We start from the raw sequence: 22,343 nt of genomic DNA on the forward strand, positions 1-22,343 counted from the left end.
CAGACACTGCATTCAAGTTTATCAGACATATTTTCAAGTCGAACCATCTTGGTTTAGGTCATTTCTAACTTGCCATAGCAATAAACCCAGTGGTCCATTCTGCTTTCATTCATTTTGCTCCGAAAATTCCGAGTTCGGACCCCGGTTTGGTCACAAAAATGCAGGGTAAACAACATACCACGAATATGAATTTCAGCAAGATGATGAAAAATGTATAAAACTACTTTAAAATCTTCCCCTCTCCATGAATCAAACAAGTAATAGCGAGCCGAGAAAGGGAACAAAGAAAAATAAACAAGCCCCATTTCTCCGAGACATACAGTTCTAAGCCTTTGAGATTTTGATCCTACAAAAGAATGGCTAACTGCTGGTGAAACGATGTCTTCTCATATGTCATAATCTATATCGGTTATGTTCTGGGCCGTGGAGCGTTTCACAAGTTGTCCTTCTTCATTATATCTATCAAGGTTTTCACATGGAGCTGGGAAGATAGTACCGATTACGCGGCCTTGAATGAAGGCACACTGGAATATGTGTTTCTTCTTGTACGTTAACCCCACGGACATATCCCTAAACGTCACGTTTCTGATAGGAATATCTTCACTACCATGTATACGAACGGGAACACGGACTCCTTGACCATGTATCCCCGTGAAGCTTATGTCTTTAACTATTGGGAGTGCTTTTGGGTCGAAATCATCATCAGGGTGCTCGTTATAATCTGTCTTGATAACAATTCCGACTCGGACATTATCAAATGTTATGTTTCGGTATGTTATATGTCTAACATATCCACCTCTTCCAGTGGCAGTCTTGATTCGAACTGCACGTCGGGAACTCCAGACAAGGAGGTTTTCGATGGTGACATCAGATACCCCACCGGACATCTCACTGCCGATTGAAATGCCAGCACTGTCGTATAGTTCAACCAAGACAGAATTCAGTTTGTAAGATTATAACAGACACAGTACGTAACAGCACAGGAAGGAAACATGAACTGGAAGATCTAGATTAATATGTAATGCATGCATGAATTTGTCAAGCTGACACTGTCACATGGTTCATGAAATACAAGGTTCATAAAGTTCGAGAAACTTCACCTGACCATAGAGCGTACGATGAGGTTTCGAATAAGAATGTTTCTCGAAGGTCGAGCATAAGCTATGCCATACTGATCCCATCCACTCTTTATAGCAATTGCATCATCTCCGACACTTATGTAACAATCCTCAATTACTACATCCTCACACGAATCTGTTCATAGCATGGAAAAGAATTGTGTCGGAATTAGCTACTGTAAGTTCTCATAGAGGAAAATCGAACCCGTTTTGTTCCTACTTACCAGGATCGATTCCATCAGTATTTGGGGCTTCACGTACAGGAGCCAGGATGGTAACGTTCCTGACTGTTACATTCTTGCAGTCATATGGATGAAAAGTCCAAAATGGAGAATCACGTAGCGTTATATTAGCGATTACGATGTCACTAGACCACATAATTTGCATGAGTGGACCTCTTGTGTGGTTGAGTAGCTTTTGCCGAAACTTTTTCCACCATGATTGACCCTGCCCATTTATGGTACCATTATCCCCTGTTGAATTGTCGAAACAAGTATAACATAAGACTCGGTCAGCAATGAATAAACGTAGCAGAAGAAAGTTCTCAATGTTCGATTATCAGAATCACGCATACACAAAAAACTCACACGATTTCTAAGAGCTTAAGAGTCAAAAGGTTAAGCAAATCAAATCTACATCACACGTACTATTAGACCGGACTTTGGTAAGAGATACAAAAAAAAAAAAGGTTTATTTACCACTTGGATTAAGGTTCTTAACAGACCAATAAATCTTACTTTAATAGAATGATTCCGGTAACATAGATTCTACCATAAGTTCAGTGTAATTCTTTTACCAAATACCACACCAAGTAGTAAGTTCGAAATTATAGAATGCTGTGTTCAACAAGGTCATATATACCGATCGAGAAGGCTCTATTTTACAAGCCTCATCCACACTTTAACACAAATGACTTGAGGAGAAAACATTAGAGGAATGACTTCAAAACAGAAACTAGAGCTCACACGTATTGGGCGAAGAAACTAACCAGTTATAACGACATCTTTGAGGTTTTGACCATGGATTAAACTTCCATACCGAGGTCCATGATGCTCTCTTCCATACCCGTATGAAGGCAACGGAGGCATTAATGGCCATTGCTTCTCATCCTGTACAACATACATAAATGAAAACACATCCAAAATTAGCAATAGATATTGTAATTCTCATACGACAGCCACGAGATGAAGCCACCGGTTTCCAGAGTCTTAATCAAAATGGTCAGATAAATAACTTGAAACAATGACAAATTACCAAATGACTAAAACATAAACTAACATCATAATCATCATACTAGCACAATGTGGAAGTTTAGGAATTGGTAAAATGATTATGAATTCCCTTGATTATATGATCATCATACATGCTTATACTAATTTATAAGACCCCTCCATCACCATTCACAGCCTATAACAACTAAAAATGTGATATGCGCCTTGGCGTAGGATCTAGTCACAGGTCTAGACGGGAAAGAATTCTTGCTTCGACCTATGGTTACTCAAAAGGCAGATTCGTCCTTGACTGAACCCCCTTTCAAAATAACGTTTCTTTTGATAGAATAATTGCTTACCTCTTTATTTCATATTGGCAGCCTTTTATAGACTGTTAATAACAAAGGAAAGAGTCCTAATTGACATAAAATAGAATTCCTAACTTAGAGTTTATGAAGGAAACAAAAACCTAATATAATAAAACTAAAACCTTAGTAAAACCTAATATAATAAATAAATAAAACTAAATACTCCTATTGCAATTACAGCGTCCATATCATTACTCCCCTTCTCGGAATTGAGCTTGTCCTCAAGCTCAAATTCAGAATAAACTTCAGAACTTATCCAAAATCATTTATCTCATCATCATCTTACTTGCCTTCAACATCTGGTACTTCTATCCAAAATAACCTTTTACATTTGTCTCCCATGGAATAAGACTCGTCACAATTATAACACAGCCCTTTAGCCCTTCTTTCCGCCATTTCTATCCATGTCAATCTCTTAATAAATGGTGCAGAAGAACCTATTTTGCCGTTGTTCCCTGTTGGTTCTATTGTTTGTCCCCCTCCCTTTGCAATGTTCGTAGTTGTTGGAATGATTGAATTGCTGTCAGTGTTTTGGGAAGTTGGCCAATTCAGGATGGCTCGAGATGACTGTTTGGAAGAGACATTTTGGTTACGTTCCAATGTTCGAGCCATATTCATTGCAACTCCAAGGTTTCCCGGTTGTTGCATCTCAATATCAATTCTAAGTTCCTCTACCAATCCAGCAGTAAAAAGGTTTACTTGTTGTCGAGGTTTAAGATCAGTAGTCCTAGCAAGTAGTGATTGAAATTGGCGTTGATATTCTTCTACCGTCCCAGTTTGTCTCAAGTTTGCAAGTTCCCTTAAGGGTTATTACTCATAGGTGGCCCAAACCTGACATGACAACACTCTCTGAAGCGTTCCCAATCTAGATTTGCCTCCTCTTCTTCGAATTGATCAAACCATAATTGTGCCTCTCCTGAAAGATGGAATGAAGCTAGGCCGACTTTGTCTTCTTCGTTGGTCCGTTGATTGCCAAAAAAAATTTTGCATCTTTTTAACCATCCTAAAGGATCTCCAACCCCATCATAAGTGGAAAATTCCATCTTAGAGTATCGTGGCACCATGGCCCCACCGTGTTGCAAATCTGAATTTCTTTTCTTGCCTCCAGTGCTGCCTTGTTCTTCATTATTTTTTTCTGAATCCCCTTTCATTGTCTTTTGGACCGAAAGAGATAACATCGCCACCTGCTCCTCTAATGCTTGTTGCCTTGTAGCCATTTGTTCCATAAATGCCTCCACTTGGTTGTCAAAGTTTTTTCGTCACCCATGACAGTTGGCTCCGATACCAAGTTGGTATGCGCTTGGCGTGAGATCTAGTCACAGTCTAAACGGAAAGAATTCTTGCTTCGACCTATGGTTACTCAAAAGGCGATTCGTCCTGATGAACCCCTCTCAAAATAACGTTTCTTTTGATAGAATAATTTCTTACCTCTTTATTTCATATTGGCAGCCTTTTATAGAATGTTAATAACAAAGGAAAGAGTCCTAATTGACATAAAATAGAATTCTTAAGTTAGAATTTATGAAGGAAACAAAAACCTAATATAGTAAAACTAAAACTCTTAGTAAAACCTGATATAATAAATAAACAAAACTAAATACTCCTATTGCAATTAAAGCGTCCATATCAAAATGTCAAATCATTAGCTTGAAAATTCAATCATTGGCTTGTTTTAGTGAGATTCACATTCGAGTGGTAGCATTCTCTCACATAAATGACATCATGGGGTCAAGTCTAACCGCATGTAAACTCTTTAGTTTCACATGGTTTCACCTGTTACTACAAGAAATTCAACTCTGTCAACCTGATAGGATTCTTGGTAGAGTTAGGAGACAGAACCTTGACCAGGGACACGGTTCACCTGTTAGTATAAAACACTCAACTCTGTCAACCTAATATGAGTCTCGGTAAAGTAGGGAAACAAAAACTTGACAGGAGACATGGTTTCGCTTGTTACTACAAGTTACTCAACTCTATCAACCTAATAAGAGTCTCGGTAGAGTTAGGAGATGAAACTTCGACCAGGAACATGGTTTCACCTGTTACTACATCACAATTCTGTCAACCTACAATAGTCTCAGTAGAGTCAGGAGACAAAACCTCAACCTAGGACATGGTTTCACCTGTTACTACAAGACACTCAACTCTGTCAACCTAATAGGAGTCTTGATAGAGTCGGGAGACAAAAGCTCAAAAGGGACACAGTTTCACTTGTTAACGCAAAACACTCAACTTTGTCCACCTAACAGGAGTCTCTGTAGAGCCGGGGGACAAAACCTCGACCGGGGATATAGTTTCACCTGTTACTACATGACACACAACTCTGTCATCCTATCAGGAGTCTCGGTAGAGTCGGAAGACAACCTAGACAGCGACATGGTTTCACCTGTTACTACAAGACACTCGACTCTATCAACCTGACAGTATTCTCGGCAGAATCGGGAGACAAAAGCTCCACCGAGGATATAGATTCAACTGCTACTACAAGACACTCAACTCTAGCACCCTGACAGGATTCTCGACAGAGGCGGGAGACAAAACCTCGACCGAAGACATAGATTCACCTGTTACTACAAGACGCTCAACTATGTCACCCTATCGGAGTCTAGGCAGAGTCGAAACAAAACCCCGACCACAGACAATACTAGATTTGTAACCCTCAATTATACTTATCAGTTAATGAATTCAACAAAAAGATCGATTCAAAGGGTGAATAAAAACACCAACCTGGATTCCAAGAATCTCAGCATCCTCAGCCAAGAACAGAGTCATATGACTAGTGAGATTAAAGGGCGCCGTAAGCCACTTCCCAGGCGGCACATTGAGTTGCCCACCACCGCCTCTCTTCCCAAGCTTTGAGATCGCCAATATAGCCCTTTCAAACGCCGCCGTATTCAACGTCTTACCATCCCCAACACCGCCGAAATCAGTCAAATTAAACGCAAAAGGCCGCATCTTTGGCATAGGCCGACTCAACCCGGTTTTTACCGAAACCGAAATCCCCGCCCCAATAATTTTCCGCTGCCATATAAAAACCGAACCAAAAGCAACGATCCATAAGAGAATAAAGAGAGTTCGATATGAAGAAAGAAACGCCGCAACCAATCTCTTAAACTGAAACCGCCCCACCGGCAACGTCTCCACCATTTTCGGGGTTTTTTTATGGGCTCAAGAAGCGGGTTTGGATTTGGAACATGGAAAAGAAGGATATTTTTGTATGATTTGAGCTTAAAACGCAAATGGGTGTATGTTTTTTGAGTGAAATGTTAATAATTATCATTCTTGCTGGTGAATTTCGTTGTTGAATTTCGTTAATAATATATTAAATTACTATGGGAAATAGAAAAGATAAGAGGAGGACCTATGAAAAGGCCTTTGTACCCCAAAGGAAAAGGCATCTATGTAAGGATTTGTTTCACTTTGCCATTAACATGTTCGCTTAAAAGATTAAATTTTTCTTTATGGATTGAAAAAGGGGTGAAAAAAATGGTGAATTACTGCATAAAATGTTGGTTTTTGGTTTTGGGATTGTTCAACCAATTGAAGAACTGAAATTTGAGGTCTTTTTAAGGCAATCAGAAGCAAATGTAAATAATTGTATTTAGTTGGTGAATAGTTTATAGTTAAAGATTTATAATTTGTCCAGTTAATGAAGGAATTTAAAAAAATTTAAATCGGGTGATTTTTTAAAATATATTTAAAAAAATTCAAACCATAAAAATTGGTCAATTACTTTTTGAAATAGTAAAATCGAGTTTTTATAAACTGTGCTGTTAAGCACAAGTTTCACTAAATCTGCTATTTTTATAAAAATTGTTCTGGGTTTGAATTTAATTTTATAAAAATATATAAAAAGTTATAATAGTATTTTTATTTTGCAAAATATTAAATTTTTATTTAATTTTCAACTGAATTTTGTTAAATTGAAAAACCCAAAAACATAAATCTTGAGCCAAAAACAAAAACAAGATTTAACCGTTTAAATTAGAGAATTCAATCATTTATAAGATTTTAAAAAATAAACTAATAATAATTTGAAAAGTGAAATATTAAAATAAAAAATTGTTATATATAGGAAAAAACCAATAATGAAAACGAATTAAAACATAAAAAAACCATTTTTTGTTAAAAACAAAAATTTAAAATATAAATTTAAGAAATTTTATTTTCCCACTCCAACTCATTTCTATTTAATAATAATTTTTATTTTTATTTTTATCGAAGCTTAGTGTAACATTATTTTCAAAAATATTTTTGACCAAGAAAACTCAATTAACACCTTTTTAGGCAAAAGTTAAAATTTCCTACTTTGCTTTTGGCTAGAAAGGTGTTTTTGTTCTAAAATCATTTTTGAAAAGCTCAAAAATATTAAATCGAAAAGTTTCGTCAAGAAATTTTAAAGTTCTGATAATTAATTGAACAAAAAGGACTAAATTGTATCAAATGTAAAATTGTGAAAATTGATTAAATAGCTTAAATGATAAAAGAAAGAGGGTTTAAAATGCAAATAGACCCAAGGTCTCTTTGGGCTGGACGGCAAGGGCATGAAATCAGCAAGAAAATAAGGAGAATTAAGGGCAAAATTGGAAAATTGCAAAATTTACTTAATAAAGCTAGGACTAAAGCGGAATTATCTAGATTTCTCTTTATTTTTCTGCATTCTCATCAGCAAAAACACCATGGAAGAGTTCCCTTAAGCTGGTTTTTCATATTTTTACTTCAAGTAAGTTCAATTCTTGATTATTTTTTTTAAAATTTTTGTGTTTTTGTGACTTTTACAACTAGGTCCACTTGTTGAATTCATTAGTTTTTGATTATATAAAAAAATTGAAAGTTGCTATGAATATGTGCTGAATTATATGATGATTTGGCATGGAATTAGAGATTTAAATTGTTTATATGTTGATTTTATTGAAAGAATTGAATAGAAAGTGAATGTTTGGGACCTAATTGTAAAAGAGTTTGAATTTAGAGTTTTATATGGAAATTCTGAATTTCAATAGTTATGAAATAACTTATAATGTCTAGGAAAAGTATTAATTGAGAAAATTATCTTAATTGAGGGGTTAATTGAGTAAGGACTGAATTGTATGAATTGTGAAATTTGGGGCAAAATAGAAATCAACATTTTGCACTAAAACTGTTTTGGACAGCAGCAGTAGTCTAACTTTGAAGATCACCAAAAATTGTAGAAATGGAATTAGAGGATGAATAAAATATGAAATTAAAGCTCATTGAGTCTAGTTTCTTATAGAAAAAATGATGTAAGCAATGGAATTGTAAATAATGAGATATGATAAATTTTGTGAGACAAGTTCAAAATGATTTTGGGTTCCCCTGTTCTGACTTTTTAAAATCATCAAAAATTGGATAAAAATAATTAGGGGCTTAAATTTATATGTTTAGAATCTTGAATGAGTTTATTTTCAAGAGAAACAAACGGGAACATCATTCGAATCCTGTACGAGGAGATAATTAATTTTTAGTGAAGAAGGGTCGGAACTGTCAGACAGCAGAACAGGGGAGACTTCAATGAATAAACTGTATTAATTGGCCCAACCAAAAATTATGAAATTTTTATGGTAAGAAGATATGTGAGTCTAGTTTTAGGGAAAATTAGCGGATCTTAATTTGTAGTTCCGTAGCTTCAGATATAAATAATTTAGTGACCATGACACGGGTGGATAGCTTGAATATTCACATAAGTAATTAGTGAAAATTATGGATAAGGTTACTTACAAGTGTGTTATTTATACCAAGGATGTGGATAGAGAGGAGGAGGAGGAAAAATATATGAATGACTCGTGTATAAATTGATCACATGCCCGATTATAATCGATAAGTGTTGGATTAGAAATGATATAATTTTTATTTGGAATATTTATTATGAAATTATGATTATCGTTATAATACAAAAATTGAACTTGTGAGTTTATATGGCTAAATTTTAGTGATTATTTGTTAATTTTATGAATTTCATGATGTGTTATTTTATATGTATTGATGATAAAATCGTGAATAATGTAAAAGCATGAAAATTGAATTTGTGAAAAATAAAATAGAATAAAATAAATAAAATAAAGAACACACAAATTTTACGTGAAACCCTTTCGGAAAAAACCACGGCGAGAGGAGAAGAAAATTCACTATGTCGAAAAATTTTTACTCAAATACAAGAGGAATAGACTGTGTCTATTTATAGGCTTGCAAAGCCATATTCTAGTAGGATTGAAACACCTTATCCTAATCAATATAAAATAGATGGAGTTTAATAAGGTTTAAAAACCTTATTCTAAAATAAAATAAAAGAAGTCTAGCTCTATATGGATTTTACTTTTATTTTATTTTCCATCGTATTTTATTTAAATAAGAATTTGGGTCACTTAATTCTAACAATCTCCACCTTGACACAAATTCTCAATGAACAAGTTCTTCATCGCGAACTTTCAATAAACAAGTTCTCCACCTCTTCCATAAAACCCTTAAGGGTTTAACTTCAACAATGAACACCAACCAAGTCTAAGCAATGCTCAAACTTGGTTATAGGAAGTGACTTAGTCATCATATCTGCAGGATTTTCATGAGTACTAATTTTGCTCACAACAATATCACCACGAGCAATAATATCACGAACAAAATGATACCGAACATCAATGTGTTTTGTTCTCTCATGAAACATTTGATCTTTTGTAAGAAAGATGGCACTGATCGTCACAAAATCATCGTGCTGATTTGAAGGTCTTCATTAAGTTCACTAAAAGTCCTTCAACCTAACCGCTTCTTTACAAGCCTCAAGAATCGCCATGTACTCACTTCAGTGGTAGACAAAGCGATCGTAGTTTGCAAAGTGGCTTTCCAACCGATTGCACAACCTCCGATTGTAAAGACATAACTCGTGAGAGATCTTCTTCTATCAAGGTCTCCAAGAAATCAGCATCAACATACCCAATGACTCCATCTCTAGTTCTTCCAAACGTAAGCAAACATCGGTAGTACCTCGTAAGTATCTTAAAATCCATCGAATCGCTTTCCGGTGTTCTTTACCAGATTCGCCATGTATCCGCTAACCGCACCGATCGCATATGATAAATCGACGTGAACAAACCATAGCATACATGAGAGATCCTCATCGCACTAGAGTATGGAACATGTGACATGTACTCAATCTCATCATCCGATTGTGGAGACAAAGTCGATGAAAGTCCGAAATGAGTCGCTAAAGGAGTATTAACAGCTTAGCATTCGCATATTGAACTCGCAAAGAACTTTCTCAATGTACCCCTTCCGACTTAGGTACAATTTACTTGCTTTTCTATCTCCGAGAATCTCCATACCAAGTATCTTCTTTGCTGGTCCTAAATCTTTCATCTCAAATTCTTCACTTAGTTGGGCTTTAACCTTTCTTATCTCTCTTTTATCTTTTCGCTATCAACATGTCATCAACATAAAGAAGTAGATACACAAAAGAACCATCACTTTTTCTTAAAGTAGACACAACTGTCAAAACTACTTCTTTTGAAATCATGAGAAGTCATAAAGGAATCAAACCTCTTGTACCACTTGTCTTGGTGATTGTTTCAAACCGTAAAGGGACTTTTTCAAAGAAGCAAACATAGTCCTCTTTTTCGAGACTATAAAACCCTCTGGTTGTTGCATGTAAATATCTTCCTCAAGTTCTCCATGCAAAATGCGCTTTTACATCTAACCGCTCAAGCTCCAAATCATGCATGGCCACAATACCAAGCAAAGCTCGAATCGAACTATGCTTAACAACCGGAGAGAACACATCCGTGAAGTCCACTCGAATTTGATCAGTAACCCTTGCAACAAGCCTTACTTTATATCCGGGTTCTTCAACTCCCGAGTCCCTTCTTTCTTTTTAAACACCCATTTACAACGAATGCCTTTTTACCTTTAGGAAGTTTTACAAGATCCCATGTTCGTTTTTGTGGAGTGATTCCATCTCCTCTTGCATAGCAAACATCCACTTTTCTCGAGTCTTCACAATTAATCGCCTCGAATAATTAAATGGCTCTTGATTCGCATCTATATCTTCACCACATTTAAAGCATAAGCAACTAGATCAACCTCGGCATACTTCTTTGGAGGTTTAATTTCTCTTCTTGTCCTGTTTTTGGCGATAGAGTATTGCGGTGAAGAAGCAACTCTATTCTCAATTTTGTATTGGCTTGAGGAGTTGATTCTCATTAATCGATGCTCCACCGCTTTTGGTTTTCTTTATTGGAAGAGTCTTTAAGAGATAAGTTAGGTAGCATAGCGGTTTCATCAAAACAACATCTCTGCTAATCACAACTTTTCTATTTTCAGACACCATAACTTATAGCCTTTTACACCAGCTTTATAACCAAGAAAACGATTTAATGGATCTCGGTTCCAATTTTCCATTATCAACATGAGCATACGCAGACACCCAAAAATCTTTAAATCGAATAATTAGCGGATTACCGGACCATACCTCTTGTGGAGTCTTTTCTCAATGGCAACGGATGGAAATCGGTTGATCAAAAACATGCAAGAGAGGTCTTCGCCAAAATGACTTCGTAAGTTGGCATTTGACAACATACATCGAACCTTCTCCATGATCGCTTCGTTCATTCGCTCGCAACGCCATTTTGTCGTGGAGTATGACGAATCGTCAAGTGTCTTATGATCCCTTCGACTTGCACAATCTATTAAACTCATCGAATGTAACTCTAAGCCATTGTGCATGCGGAGGTATTTTATCTGCTTTTCCGTCTGCTTTTCAATCATAATTTTCCAAGACTTAAATGCGGAAAACACATCGCTTTTCGCTTCGTGAAGAACGCCCAAACTTTTCGGAAAAATCATCAATAAAGGTTAGCATATAATTAGCTCCACCTCTCGAAGGCACTCGACGGCCCCACGATCAAAATGGATATACTCCAATGTTTCCTTCGTGTTATGGATTCCTCTAGTGAATCGAACTCTCTTTTGCTTCCCAAAACACAAAGGTGCTCACAAATTCGGTTTGCAAATTCCTTGCCCATTAAGAAGTCCTCTTTGCTTAATTCGCCATGCCATTCTCACTCATATGCCCTAGGCGCATATGCCAAAGTTTAGTAATATCATCATCGACAAGGAAGAGGAAGCGACAATTGCATCACCAATAATATAGAACCTCAGAAAACATATAACTTGGCAATCTTTCTTTGCCCTTTCATCACAACAAGGACCCTTTGAAATCTTTAAAACCCCACTTTCACCGTGTATCTGCACTTTTGAATCAAGAGTACTCAACGAAATTAAATTTCTTTTCAATTCGAACATGCCGCACGTCACTAAGTGTTCGACAACTCCATCAAACATCTTAACTTTAATTGTTCCAACACCGCGATTTTACATGAAGCATTATTTCCTATCAAAACAACACCTTCAGACATCTTGTTTCATAAGTTGTAAACCAATCCCGATTGGGACTCATGTGGAAGGTGCAGACTGAATCAAGTATCCACTCCTCGCTTACTTTAGAATCATTGATGAAGCGACTAGAAGTTCACCATCGCTTGTAGTCTTCTACAACATCGCCTTCACCGGAATTTTCCGGTGTTTTCCTTTTGATTCGCACCTCCCTTTTAATCTTATTTTGTAGCTTATAGCACTCAGATTTAATGTGCCCTTTCTTCTTGCGAAGTTGCAAGTTTTACCTCTGTTTGAAGACTTGATCTACCCTTAGATTTACCACGAGGATTCCGCTCGTGTTCTACCACGATCATCATCAACATTCCGGTCTTGTCTCCCACGAACAATGAGACCCTCTCCCGAGAGTTGGGTTTAACCACAAGATGCTTCATCTTATCATACGAGGTTAAAGAATCATAAACCTCATCAACTGTGAGAGACTCGCGGCTATATAAAATCGTGTCTCTAAAGGTTGAATAAGATGGGGGCAACGAACAAAGTAGAATCAATCCTAGATCTTCCTTATCATACTGAACCTCCATGGCCTCCGAGTTTGAGAGAATTTCTTTAAACACTGTTAAGTGTTCGTGTATAGACGCACCTTCCTCCAAACGATGAGCATAAAGACGCTGCTTCATATGCAACTTGCTTGTTAGAGTTTTCGACATACATATTTGTTCTAGCCTCTTCCATAATGCAATGGCGCTTTTCTCTTTCATCACATCCCGCAAAATTTCGTTGGACAAATGCGATGTAATTGTGTTAATGCCTTTCGATCCTTACGCTTCTTCTCTTCATCTGTTAATGTCGAAGGCATCTTATCTATCCTAGCAGGGCATCCTCTAGATCCATCTGCAAGAAGCGCTTGCATCTTAATTTGCCACAACGCAAATCGGTGTTGCGATCCAACAATGAATTTCATACTTCAAAGACGCCATTACCGTGATCGAGATGAATAACCCTAAGCTCGGATACCAATTTGTGAAAAATAAAATAGAATAAAATAAATAAAATAAAGAACACACAAATTTTACGTGGAAACCCTTTCGGAAAAAAACCACGCAGAGAGGAGAAGAAAATTCACTATGTCGAAAATTTTTTACTCAAATACAAGAGGAATAGATCTGTGTCTATTTATAGGCTTGCAAAGCCATATTCTAGTAGGATTGAAACACCTTATCCTAATCAATATAAAATAGATGGAGTTTAATAAGGTTTAAAAACCTTATTCTAAAATAAAATAAAAGAAGTCTAGCTCTATATGGATTTTACTTTTATTTTATTTTCCATCGTATTTTATTTAAATAAGAATTTGGGTCACTTAATTCTAACAGAATAAATGATCAAATTGAGCATTCAGTTCAGTGACAAGATGAATTGAAGGAAAAGACCATGGTTGGACCATGGCAACAAGTGATAAGTGATAGCTTCGGCTACACTTATCTGATCAAAGACAAGTGAAAGTGATAAGTGATAGCTTCGGCTACACTTATCTGATCAAGGACAAATGACAAGTGAAAAGTGGTAGCTTCGGCTACCTGATCAGTGAAAAGTGGTAGCTCTGGCTACCTGATCAGTGAATATATAGTGGTTGTAATATCCTGAATTAGGGCCTAATCGGAATAGTGGTTTCGTGACCACAAATCCGAGATAGAAATAATTATTTTACAATGATTTTGATGTTTATGATATGATTGCATGATTGTGTGAAAATTTCGTGATGAAATTCTATGCCTAAAGTGCTTAAATTGAAAGTAGGGACTAAATCGAATAAGTTGCAAAACTTGCATTCTAGAAGTTTTTAGTATGAAATTGTTTTGGAATATTAATGAGGAGGTCTTAAATAGCAATTTGACCAATTTTAAGTTCATGGACAAATTAGGACATGGAAGGAATTTTGGAAAGTTTAGTAGTAAGGGTATTTTGGTCATTTAGTTATTAAAATGAATTAAAACAAAATTAAAAGCCAATTTTGTCCATCTTCTTCATTAGGCCGAAATTTCAAGGGTTCTCCATAGCTAGGGTTTGTTTCAAGCTTCCAAGCTCCATAGTAAGTGATTCCAAGCCCGCTTTTAATGATTTTTACGTTTTTGAGATCCCTAACTCGATAAAGCTTATGTTAGCAATAATTTAACCTAGGGTTTATATTTGGAAAAATACCCATAGGTGAAATTTGTGTATTTTGATGTTTTATGATAGAATATGAAGTTTTAAATTATGTTAGACAACTTGTACTACTCGATTTTAAGCAAAAACGAGTAAAAGGGCTTAATCGGTAAAAATACCTAATAGTCACAAGTACATGTTAGAGTGAGAATTTGATGTTGCCATAGAAGAGAAAAGTGATCAGCATGTTGTAAAACATAAGAATAAGGAATAAAGTTTAATCCAGAGCCTAGGGGCAAAAATGTAAATATGCAAAAGTTTAGGGTAAAATTGTAATTTTGCCAAAATTTGAGTTAAGGATTAATTTGATAATTTGAGTATTAAATAAGCTAAATGTGTTATTTTAGATCAAGAAAGACGTGGAATCGACCTCAATCGAGGAAAAGAAAAGATTGTGGACTAAATTGCAAAATCTTTGTATTTTGGTACCAAGGTAAGTTCATGTGTAAATAATGTAGCATAATGGTTATTTTAAGTTATTGATGTTAATTATATGCTATGCTGAATTTTATTATGAAATGTATGCTTTGTGGTTAATTTCAAATAATATGTAAATTATGTGAACTACTTGTTAAATATAATTGTTACTGAGTATTGATTTCGGCATTCTACGGAAGACGGCAAGGATAAGTGATCGAGGAAAAGCCCGTTTGAACCTTAGGAATAGATTAGGATACAAGTGACATGTCACTAGGATGGTTGAGCATCCGAACTCGTTGAGTTGAGTCCGAGTTCACTTATGGATGCGAATGTTCGAACTCGTTGAGTTGAGTCCGAGTTCGTGAGATGTAACTAGGCATCCGAACTCGTTGAGTTGAGTCCGAGTTCACTTATGGATGCGAACGCCTGAGCTCGTTGAGTTGAGTCCGAGTTCGCTTATGGGCGGGTTACATGATTGCTTGATTGAATATGTAGCACTTATGTGCAATTTATCCGTATCCAATTATATTCGATGTGTTCAACGGGTAAAGTTCTACTCAAATGGAGGAAAATTTCGAGATGTAAAGAGACGTATTGGTAAGTGATATGAAATGGATATTTTGGACAGGTATGTATTTAACCCTCGGGTTGAGTATTGATACAACCACTATAAGGTAATAAGATGATGAAAAATGATTAGAAATGTGATACGTGCTTTAGTGATGCATGCTAATGTTGATTGGTATGACTGTTTGTTATGTTACTTATTATTTGCATATGAACTTACTAAGCATTTATGCTTACTCCTCCTTCTTACTCATTGTAGTTTTGGACAAGCCACTCAGAGTCGGGATAGGTCAAGGCTCACCACACTATCCGTAAGACTTTTGGTAAATGGCTCAAATTTAAGTATGGCATGTATAGCAATATACCTTTTGTGTAAATGATCTTATGGTATGGTGATGGAATGGTTGAGGAAATGCTTGATAATGATAAATTATGAAAATAGTTAGTTTAGATTATATTTGATGTTAAGGAAAATTAATAAGATACTTAGTGCATAAAAACTCATAAAAGGGATGAAATTTGCCATAAACAGAATACTGCAGCAACACTGACGTGAGTTTGAAAATTTACTAAAATCATAGAAATTGAATTTGGTGATGGACTACATATCAAATTGAAGCTTATTATGTCTAGTTTCACATGAAACAAATGAAACAAGTAAAGGAATTATATGTTAGAAGATATTAGAATTTTAGTGAAACAGGGTCATAGCAGTTTCTGAATCCCTGTTCCAACTTTAGAAATTCACCATAAATTGTAAAGATATAATTAGGTAGTGTATTTTATATTATCAGAATCCTTATTGAGTCTATTTTCAGAATAAATAAACCTCATATTCATATGAATTTTGTACAGAGAGAAATATGGTTCGTAGTAAACAGAGGTCAGACCAGTCAAGTCCTGAAACAGGGTAACTTTAACTAATAAACTGTACTAATTGGTCCAACCAAAATTCTAAAAAAAATTAGTAGATAGGTATATGAGTCTAGATTCGGGAAAATTTACGGATCTTGATTTGAGTTTCAGTAACTCGAGATATGATTTTTCTTGTGACTGTGATGCAAGTAGCTTAAAAGCTGCGAATGTAGAAATAAATAATCTAAAGTTCTAAATATGTTAAATTAAGCTTAGTAACACCTCATACTCGACTCCGGCGACGGTCTCGGGCGTGGGGGCGTTACATTTAGTGGTATCAGAGCAGGTTTAGTCGGTTCTCGGACTCGTGTTGTATGTACGGATTTTGCTATACATGCCATATGTATGAATTGTGATAGTGTGACGACTTGACCTTTTAAATGATTTTTATATAGTAAATGGATCCCGATCCAGTGTGGCAGATGAAGTAGAGAGTAATGCGCCAGCTCCGATGAAGGGCAGCGCGACCGAAAACCCACCTCCTCATGTTGGTCGGGGAGGAGGAGAAAGGATCGGAAGCCTTTCTCCAAATGATGAGTGCATGGTACACTGAGTTCGTTCGTACGAACCCAAATGTACGACCTCCCCCACCTCCCCCAATTCCTCAACCTGTACCCCCGATGCCTCAAGGTATGGATCTGATGAAATTTCACAGAACTCCAGTTGACAGAATTCGTAAACAAGGGGCTGAAGAATTTAGAGCAAATATTGATGATGATGCAGAGAAAGCAGAGTTCTGGCTTGAAAATTCTATCCGGGTATTTGATGAATTATCTTGTACACCTGAAGAATGTTTGAAATGTGCTACATCTTTGTTGAGAGATTCAGCCTATAATTGGTGGAAGACTTTGATTTCGGTAGTACCGAAAGAGAGGGTAACCTGGGAATTCTTTCAAGAAGAGTTTCGGAAGAAATATATTAGTGAAAGATTTATTGATCGAAATGTAAAGAGTTTCTTGAGTGAAGCAAGGTAATATGACATCTCGAATATGAAAGAGAGTTTGTTCGATTAAGTAAGTATGCGGGGAATATGTTCCTCTGAAGCCAAGATGTGCCGACGATTTGAAGACGGGCTTAATGAAGACATTAAGGTATTTGTTGGGATCCTTGAACTAAAAGAAATGGTGGTACTTGTCGATCGAGCTTGCAAGGTGAAGAATTCTTGAAGGAAAAGAAAAGGTAGAATCAAACAAGAAATTGGAAGAAAAGACCAATGAGTAATGTACCCTCACAAAGAAACCGGAAAGTCAAGAAATATGAATCCTCGTTCCCAAGTTTCAATTTGGGCAATCATATGGAAATTTTAAGAAGCGAAATGTGGGTCCTAAATCTCGGACAACTTCGGCTAGTGTGGGAAATACGAGATTTGTTAAACCCGAGTGCCGGTGTGGTAGAAATCATTTTGGTCCGTCAGAGCAAATGAATGTTTTCGATGTGGTTCTCCGGATCATTTTATTAGAGACGCCAGAGAGAGTGAGAAAGAAAAATTTCGAATGTAAAGGCTAGTGGTGCGACTCGAGGGAAGGTATCCAAGAAAAGTGGAAGTGAAACAAGCGGAAGAATGTAGCCGAGGATGCACCAGTTAGACTGAAGGAAGGGCTCCGCTAGAACTTATGCTATTAAAGCGCGTGAAGATGCTTCCTCACCGATGTGATTACCGTACATTTTCTCTCTATAATGTTAATGTTATTGCTTTGATTGATCCGGTTCTACTCATTCATATGTGTGCATGAAATTGGTGTCTAGTATGAATATACCGTTGAGAACACGTAATTTATGATTAGAGTGTCGAATCCGTTAGGCAAATGTGTGATTGTTGATAAAGTATGTAAGAAATGTCCTTTAATGATTCGGGATCATTACTTTCCTACCGATTTGATGTTGTTGCCGCTTGATGAGTTTGATGTTATTTTGGGTATGGATTGGTTGACATTGCATGATGCTAAAATAAATTGCAAAGAAAAGGTTATAGAATTAAAGTGTGAAAATAGTGAAACTCTGCGGGTTGAATCGAGATAAATCGAGGCATTGCCTAGTGTGATTTCTTCAATGTCGGCTCAAAGATATCTCGAGAAAGGGTTATGAAGCTTATTTGGCGTATGTAATTAATACAAAAGAAGTTGAAAAGAAAGTTGAATCAGTCTTGGGTTGTGTGTGAATTTGCGACGTATTTCGGAAGAATTGCCGGGTTTGCCTCCAATGTGAAGTAGAATTTGGTATTGATTTGATACCGAACAGCTCGATCTCGATTGCTCCATATAGAATGGCACCAACAGAGTTGAAAGAATTAAAGTCGCAGATTGCAAGAGTTGACTGATAAAGGATTTGTGAGACCGAAGTTTTCACCTTGGGGTGCTCCGTGTTATTTGTGAAAAGAAGGATGGTTCTATGAGATTATGTGTTGATTATCGGCGGTTAAACAAGGTGACAATCAAAAACAAGTATCCGCTTTTAGAATTGATGATTTGTTTGATCACTAAAAGGAGCGACATGGTTTTCAAAGATTGACTTGAGATCTGGTATTACCAACTGTGGGTAAAGGAGTCGGATGTACCTAAAAGCGCTTTTAGAACAAGGTATGGTCATTATGAATTTTAGTTATGCCATTCGGGTTGACAAATGCTCTGCTTGTGTTTATGGATTTAATGAATCGCATATTTCGCCATACTTGGACAGATTTGTTGTGGTGTTTATAGATGATATTTTAATTTATTCAAAAGATGAGACAGAGCATGCTTGAGCATTTGAGGATAGTTTTGCAAACTTTGAGAGATAAGCAACTGTATGCTAAGTTTAGTAAAAGTGAATTTTGGCTCCGGAAGTTGGATTTTTGGGTCATATTGTTTCGGTGATGGTATACTGGGTTGATCCTAGTAAAATTTCAGCCATTGTTGATTGGAAACCACCAAAAACGAATCGAAGTTAGAAGTTTCTTGGGGCTAGTGGGTATTATCGGCGGTTTGTAAATGGATTTTCTATAATTGCTGCTCCTATAACTAGATTACTCAAAAGGATGTTAAATTTGAATGGACGGAAGAATGTCAACAGAGTTTTGAAGAATTGAAAAAGTTATTAACAGAGGCACCAGTGTTAGTACAAATTTAATCGTAAAGAATTTGTGGTGTATAGTGATGCTTCTCTAAATGGTTTGGGGTGTGTGCTCATGCAAGAAGGAAAAGTGGTGGCATATGCTTCGAGGCGCTTAAAACCTCATGAGAGGAATTATCCTACTCACGATTTGGAATTGGTGCGGTGGTGTTTGCTTTGAAAATTTGGCGACATTATTTGTATGGTGAAAATGTCGGTATATACCGACCACAAAAGTCTTAAGTACTTGATGTCACAAAAGACTTGAATTTGAGACAACGAAGATGGTTGGAGTTGTTGAAAGATTACGAGCTTGTTATTGATTATCATCCGGGAAAAGCGAATGTGGTTGCTGATGCTTTGAGCAGAAAGTTGTTGTTTGCTTTGAGAGTTATGAACACTCAGTTGAACGTGTCAGATGATAGCTCGATTCTAGCAGAGTTAAGAGCAAAACCAATGTTTTTACAAGAGATTTCTGAAACTCAGAAAGATGATCAAGATTTGCAAGCCAAGAGAAAACAGTGTGAAGTAGATATAGAGTCAGATTTCAAAATTGGTTCTGATGGGTGCTTAATGTTTAAAGATCGGATTTGTGTAATCAAGAATGAGGAATTGATTCAAAAGATCCTACAGGAAGCACATAGTGGTTATTTCTCGATTCATCCGGTAGTACGAAAATGTATAATGACTTGAAGAAAATGTATTGGTGGAATGGAATGAAAAGAGATATATCGAGTTTGTGTCCAAATGCTTAATTTGTCAACAGTGAAAGCCGAACACCAAGTACCTTCGTGATTACTCCACCTATTATGGTTCTGAATGGAAATGGGATCGGATTACTATGGATTTTGTTTCAGGATTGCCATTGACTCCAGGAAAGAAAGATGCCATCTGGGTGATAGTTGACAGATTAACTAAGTCGGCTCATTTTATTTCGGTACGTACGAATTATTCTCTTAACAAGTTGGCTGAATCAGATATTAAAGAAATTGTTAGATTACACGGAATACCATTATCGATTATTTCAGATAGAGATCCAAGGTTTACCTCACGGTTTTGGCAAAAGTTGCAAGACGCGTTAGGTACGAAGTTAAATTTCAGTACTGCTTTTCATCCACAAACTGATGGACAATCAGAGAGAGTAATTCAGATTCTTGAAGACATGCTCAGATGTTGTGTATTGGAATTTCAAGGTAGTTGGGAAAGGTATTTACCGTTGATAGAATTTGCTTATAATAATAGTTATCAGACAAGTTTGAATATGGCACCTTATGAAGCATTATATGGTCGTAAATGTCGGACGCCTTTGTATTGGACTGAACTCAAGGAAAATCAGATTTATGGAGTTGATCTAATAAAAGAAACTGAAGAAAAAGTGAAGGTAATTCGAGATTGTTTGAAAGTTGCTTCAGATAGACAGAAATCTTATGCAGATTTAAAACGAAAGGACATTGAATTTCAAGTTGGTGATAAAGTATTTTTAAAGGTGTCTCCGTGGAAGAAAGTCCTTAGATTTGGACGGAAGGGCAAATTAAGTCCGCGTTTATTGGTAGTATGAAGTAATCCAAAAGTTGGACCCAGTAGCATATCGGCTAGCATTACCACCGAATTAGAGAAGATTCATGATGTGTTCCACGATCTATGTTACGTCGGTATCGTTCGGATCCTTCACATGTAGTTTCACCGACGAAATTGAACTACAACCGGATATGACCTACGAAGAAGAACCGATTAAAATTTTAGCTCGAGAAGTCAAACAATTAAGAAATAAAAGTGTTGCACTTGTGAAAGTGTTGTGGCAAAAGCATGGGGTAGAAGAGGCTACATGGGAACCTGAAGAAACTATGAGAAACCAATACCCACACCTGTTTATCGTAAGATTTTCGAGGACGAAAATCCTTAAAAGGGGAGAGTTGTAATATCCCTAATTAGGGCCTAATCGAATAGTGGTTTCGTGACCACAAATCCGAGATAGAAATAATTATTTTACAATGATTTTGATGTTTATGATATGATTGCATGATTGTGTGAAAATTTCGTGATGAAATTCTATGCCTAAAGTGCTTAAATTGAAAGTAGGGACTAAATCGAATAAGTTGCAAAACTTGCATTCTAGAAGTTTTAGTATGAAATTGTTTTGGAATATTAATGAGGAGGTCTTAAATAGCAATTTGACCAATTTTAAGTTCATGGACAAATTAGGACATGGAAGGAATTTTGGAAAGTTTAGTAGTAAGGGTATTTTGGTCATTTAGTTATTAAAATGAATTAAAAACAAAATTAAAAGCCAATTTTGTCCATCTTCTTCATTAGGCCGAAATTTCAAGGGTTCTCCATAGCTAGGGTTTGTTTCAAGCTTCCAAGCTCCATAGTAAGTGATTCCAAGCCCGCTTTTAATGATTTTTACGTTTTGAGATCCCTAGAACTCGATAAAGCTTATGTTAGCAATAATTTAACCTAGGGTTTATATTTGGAAAAATACCCATAGGTGAAATTTGTGTATTTTGATGTTTTATGATAGAATATGAAGTTTTAAATTATGTTAGACAACTTGTACTACTCGATTTTAAGCAAAAACGAGTAAAGGGCTTAATCGGTAAAAATACCTAATAGTCACAAGTACATGTTAGAGTGAGAATTTGATGTTGCCATAGAAGAGAAAAGTGATCAGCATGTTGTAAAACATAAGAATAAGGAATAAAGTTTAATCCCGAGCCTAGGGGCAAAAATGTAAATATGCAAAAGTTTAGGGGTAAAATTGTAATTTTGCCAAAATTTGAGTTAAGGATTAATTTGATAATTTGAGTATTAAATAAGCTAAATGTGTTATTTTAGATCAAGAAAGACGTGGAATCGACCTCAATCGAGGAAAAGAAAAGATTGTGGACTAAATTGCAAAATCTTTGTATTTTGGTACCAAGGTAAGTTCATGTGTAAATAATGTAGCATAATGGTTATTTTTAAGTTATTGATGTTAATTATATGCTATGCTGAATTTTATTATGAAATGTATGCTTTGTGGTTAATTTCAAATAATATGTAAATTATGT

The 22,343-nt window shown here is 36.1% G+C and overlaps 1 protein-coding gene across 1 annotated transcript; it reads right to left on the minus strand.

Moving 5' to 3' along the window:
- Positions 1-61: 61 nt before the first annotated feature.
- On the minus strand, positions 62-6,252 carry LOC108457992 (probable polygalacturonase). The gene is made up of 5 exons (XM_017757219.2): positions 5,425-6,252; positions 2,107-2,227; positions 1,343-1,591; positions 1,101-1,254; positions 62-912 (listed from the first exon to the last, which is right to left on the minus strand). The coding sequence occupies exons 1-5, from the start codon at positions 5,842-5,844 to the stop codon at positions 387-389; spliced, it is 1,470 nt and encodes a 489-aa protein (XP_017612708.1). The 5' UTR covers positions 5,845-6,252; the 3' UTR covers positions 62-386.
- Positions 6,253-22,343: the final 16,091 nt, after the last annotated feature.

Source organism: Gossypium arboreum, chromosome 7 (genome assembly GCF_025698485.1).
Source record: "Gossypium arboreum isolate Shixiya-1 chromosome 7, ASM2569848v2, whole genome shotgun sequence".
NCBI classification, from domain to species: domain Eukaryota; kingdom Viridiplantae; phylum Streptophyta; class Magnoliopsida; order Malvales; family Malvaceae; genus Gossypium; species Gossypium arboreum.